The sequence below is a fragment of the Sinocyclocheilus grahami genome, unplaced genomic scaffold (assembly GCF_001515645.1).
Source record: "Sinocyclocheilus grahami isolate Dianchi unplaced genomic scaffold, SAMN03320097.WGS_v1.1 scaffold1622.1, whole genome shotgun sequence".
NCBI classification, from domain to species: Eukaryota; Metazoa; Chordata; class Actinopteri; order Cypriniformes; family Cyprinidae; genus Sinocyclocheilus; species Sinocyclocheilus grahami.
In genome coordinates, this window is record NW_015506801.1 from 126,985 (window position 1) to 130,741 (window position 3,757).

Genomic DNA, 3,757 nt, shown 5'->3' on the forward strand with positions numbered 1-3,757 from the left:
CACACACACACACACACACACACACACACACACACACACACACACAGACACACACCTGGTTCTGGACAGGACTAACCATCCCGTGCGCCGTCCAGTTGACTCGTGGAGGGGGGGGCTGGTGTGATGGAGGCGGGGATGTTATGTTGACATCGGGAAAATCTTCCTCCAGTAAACCATTCAATTGATTAACCTCATCTGCAGTCTAAACACACACACATACACACACAACTCAATTCATCTGACCTTTGACCTGCACTTAAGACGTAGCCTATGAAAAAATGTAATCAAGATACAGTAGATGTACTTAAGATGTAAATGGTTTACATCTAGTTAGTAGTCTTTAATGAAAACATTTCTTGATTTCATTATAATTGGGTTATATTTTGAAAAACATATCATGGAGGCCCCTGACTCAGTTGTTTGTTTTTTCTCCCCTCTGCTCATATTTTAATATTCATTTTTCTGTATAATGAGGGTGTTTTAGGTCTGTGTTTTATTGGTTGTATTCTCCCTTCTTCACTCACACTTTCCCACAGCTTTACACGCCCAAATTCAAGAGACTTTTTCAAATCTGAGGTGTGAATGACATGATATCACACATCTGCTAATGGGTAAAAAAAAAGTTTGCTCTTTTAATTAAATGTATTGTTCTTAATACACTGGAAGGTATTTTTCTCCTTTTATTAAGCTAACATAAATGTATTTTATTTGTTTATTTATAATTTGTTTTATTCATTTAAAATTGTTTGTAATTGCTTGTACTTTGAAATAATTAATTTTAAATAATTTTATTTTAAATTTATTTCATTTTTAATCTTTATTTTATAATTTATTTTGAGTTTTATTTTAATTGTTTTTATTTGAAGATTATTTTAAATTTGTTATGATTTAATTCATTTTAGTAAATGTTTTATTTTTGTTTTTATTTACGAAGCTTTTATTTTAATTGAAAATAAATGTTATTTAATTGTTGAAATGTTATTTAATTACTTAATAAATTTTTTTTTTTTTTTTATTAAAATGTTTTAATTAATAAATTTTCGCTAGATTGTTTTTATTGTCATTTAAATTTTTTATAATTAATATGAGTACGTGTTTTATTTGGTTGTTTAGAGTTCAAAAATGATCGTAATTTGACATTTTCATGATTTAATTACTTTTGGTAAGTATTTTTATGTAGATTGTATTTATTTTAAAATTACTTATTTTAACTTTTGGATTTTAATAATTACATTTTTAACTGGATTTAATTGGAGTTTTATGAGCAATATAGTTTTCATCTAAAATTATTACTTCTGCCAATGTGAGATTAGTCTCTTTCAGTCTTTATTTCAAATATTTTCAGTCTTTATTTCAAACCAGCAAATATACCACAGATTTAAAAAGCACATATTTCACGTTGGCATATACGAGTCTTACAAGTGTTTCTATGGTAACTGGAGCTTCTAAGAGCACTGCAGTGACATGACTGGTTCATTTATTTAGAATGGGGGACTTCCTTTGGCCATATTCAGTGTTTCCCCATGAAGCATCTTGCTATATCTCTATTTATACTGGCAGAGTTCTGAGGAATGACTGTGTGTGTTAAAGTACCATGTCGCTGAGCTGGTTCAGTCCCAGTGTGTATGAGTGCAGACCGACGGCCGTCTCCTCATTATGTTTCACAATATCCAGAAGATTCTGCTCCCAAACGCCTCTCCTGTGACGCTCTTCTCTCTAGAACACAACACACACTCACATGCTCACGAACTGATGCATATGCACACTAAACCACACAACACTGTCTCAGTCTGGCTTCATGCAACTTCTAACCACTTACTGGTTGCTGGAAAGTGTTTTTGTGGAAGAACTAGACACTGGATTTAACAGTTTTCCACAAGACAATTGTTTCTTACATTTAAGTGCTTATTTTATTGCACTTTATCTATTTGCATCTGTAGATTTCAGTTCCATTCCACATCTTTAAAAGTTTGTTTCTCCACTTCAGCAGCGCTTACATGCTCCAAACTTTACAGTTTTATTCCTCTCTATATTCTTAAGGTTTTTACTGAGGGGTTTGTTTATATTGCTTGATTTTATTATTGCACTTTATCGATTTGCATCTATATTTCAATTACAACGTTTATCTTTAAAGGGTTTTTTTCTCCACTTCAGCAGCACTTATAAACACCAAAACTTAAGAGTTTTATTCCTCTCTATATTCTGAAGGTTTTTAGTGAGGGGTTTGTTTATATTTCATTTGCTTGATTTTATTATTACACTTTATCTATTTACGTCTTTAGATTTAAATTTCAATTCATCTTTAAAAGCGATTTCTCAAAATGAGTTTTTTTCTCCACTTCTGCAGCACTTACAAACACCAAACTTTACAGTTGTATTACTCTCTATATTCTGAAGGTTTTTACTGAGGGGTTTGTTCAAATATCATTTGCCTGGTTTTATAATTATACTTTATCTATTTGCATCTATTTTGCATCTATTTGCACAAAATGATTTTTTTCTCCACTTCAGCAGCACTTACAAAGACCGAAACTTAGAGTTTTATTCCTCTCTATATTCTGAAGGTTTTTACTGAGGGGTTTGTTTATATTTCATTCACACTGATTTAAACAACATTCTATTCCTAAAAACATGGTGAAAATGTGTTTGTTTTCTGTCTTTTTTCAGTATTTTCTGATTTATGGAGTGATAAAAAGAGAAATCCTAAATCCCTTCTAGAAATATATTTAACTCTAATATGACAACAAAACCAAACAAGAATTTTGAAACAATGCTCAGACTTCTATTCTGTAAATGTATGAAATTAGTGTGTATTTTAGTAGATAATGCCTTATTTGCATATTAAATAGTAACTGTTTAGAAAACTTGTAATACACAACATTTGTCTTAATGTCCTGTAATTAGTTACCTGTTAGTTTGCATATTTACTTATTATTTACTTTAATTCACCTGTAGTGTTAAGTCTTAATTGGAAGTTCTTGACTTCCTGTTTGACTTCCTGTTTGTTGACAATAAGCAGAATTACATTTTCTACTTTGTAGTCACTAATACCTGAAATAATCATCATTTGTTGCTTTTGGACAGAGAAATTCTGAAGTCTTCACACATTTCCCCTCATTTCTTTTATTGTCTTATTGCTGAACTCCAGGCAAGTCATTTAGGTGTTTATTTCTAAATGCTTTTCATGCACTTTAAAAACAGATACTGCTTTACATAAGGATTTAGAAATAATCATAAAATAGTCATTAAAGTCTGTGTTAGTGCACAACACACAACAGCTGGCTTTACATGACGGTTACAGTTCTCAGAACAGATTAGACCGGACCAATCACAGTCCTGCACGCTTGCGTTTTATTTAATCATTTCACTGCACCACTTGAGCTGATTGTGTCTGCACTCCAGGAGCAATCCTCAGCGCTTACGGGTTTAAATGATCATGTTTTTAATGGGAAATATGAGGTGACACTTGAGCGTTAGAGAACTGCTCAGCTGGAGCATCACAAACCCCATTCTGCTGATCTCAGTTCAGTGGGACAAACGGCAAACAGACCGACATAGACAGAGAGAGATTAACCGTGTGTGTGTGTTTGTACTTACTGTGTTTCTGTAGGTCTTATTGTGTTGAGATTTCCAGGCCATCCACTGATCATCAGTCAGACGTCTGATCTCAGAACAGACCAGCAACACACACACCAGAACCAGAACAAACCTGATCATACCTACACACACACACACACACACACACACACACACACAC

At 32.8% G+C, this 3,757-nt stretch overlaps 2 protein-coding genes across 2 annotated transcripts in view; one reads left to right on the forward strand and one right to left on the reverse strand.

The window, feature by feature from the left end:
* LOC107571627 (glycerol-3-phosphate dehydrogenase [NAD(+)], cytoplasmic-like) overlaps positions 1–147 on the forward strand; it is a 12,243-nt gene extending 12,096 nt beyond the window's left edge. The window contains exon 7 of the mRNA XM_016257961.1: positions 101–147. Coding sequence (XP_016113447.1) covers positions 101–147 — 47 coding nt within the window. The remainder of the gene's footprint in view (positions 1–100) is intronic.
* Positions 1–3,757, reverse strand: part of ctss1 (cathepsin S, ortholog 1) — an 8,919-nt gene that overhangs the window by 3,923 nt on the left and 1,239 nt on the right. The window contains exons 2-4 of the mRNA XM_016257960.1: positions 3,598–3,719; positions 1,594–1,716; positions 56–202 (exon numbers count right to left, since the gene is read on the reverse strand). Of these exons, the coding sequence (XP_016113446.1) occupies positions 56–202; positions 1,594–1,716; positions 3,598–3,717 (390 nt within the window). The 5' untranslated portion in view covers positions 3,718–3,719. The remainder of the gene's footprint in view (positions 1–55; positions 203–1,593; positions 1,717–3,597; positions 3,720–3,757) is intronic.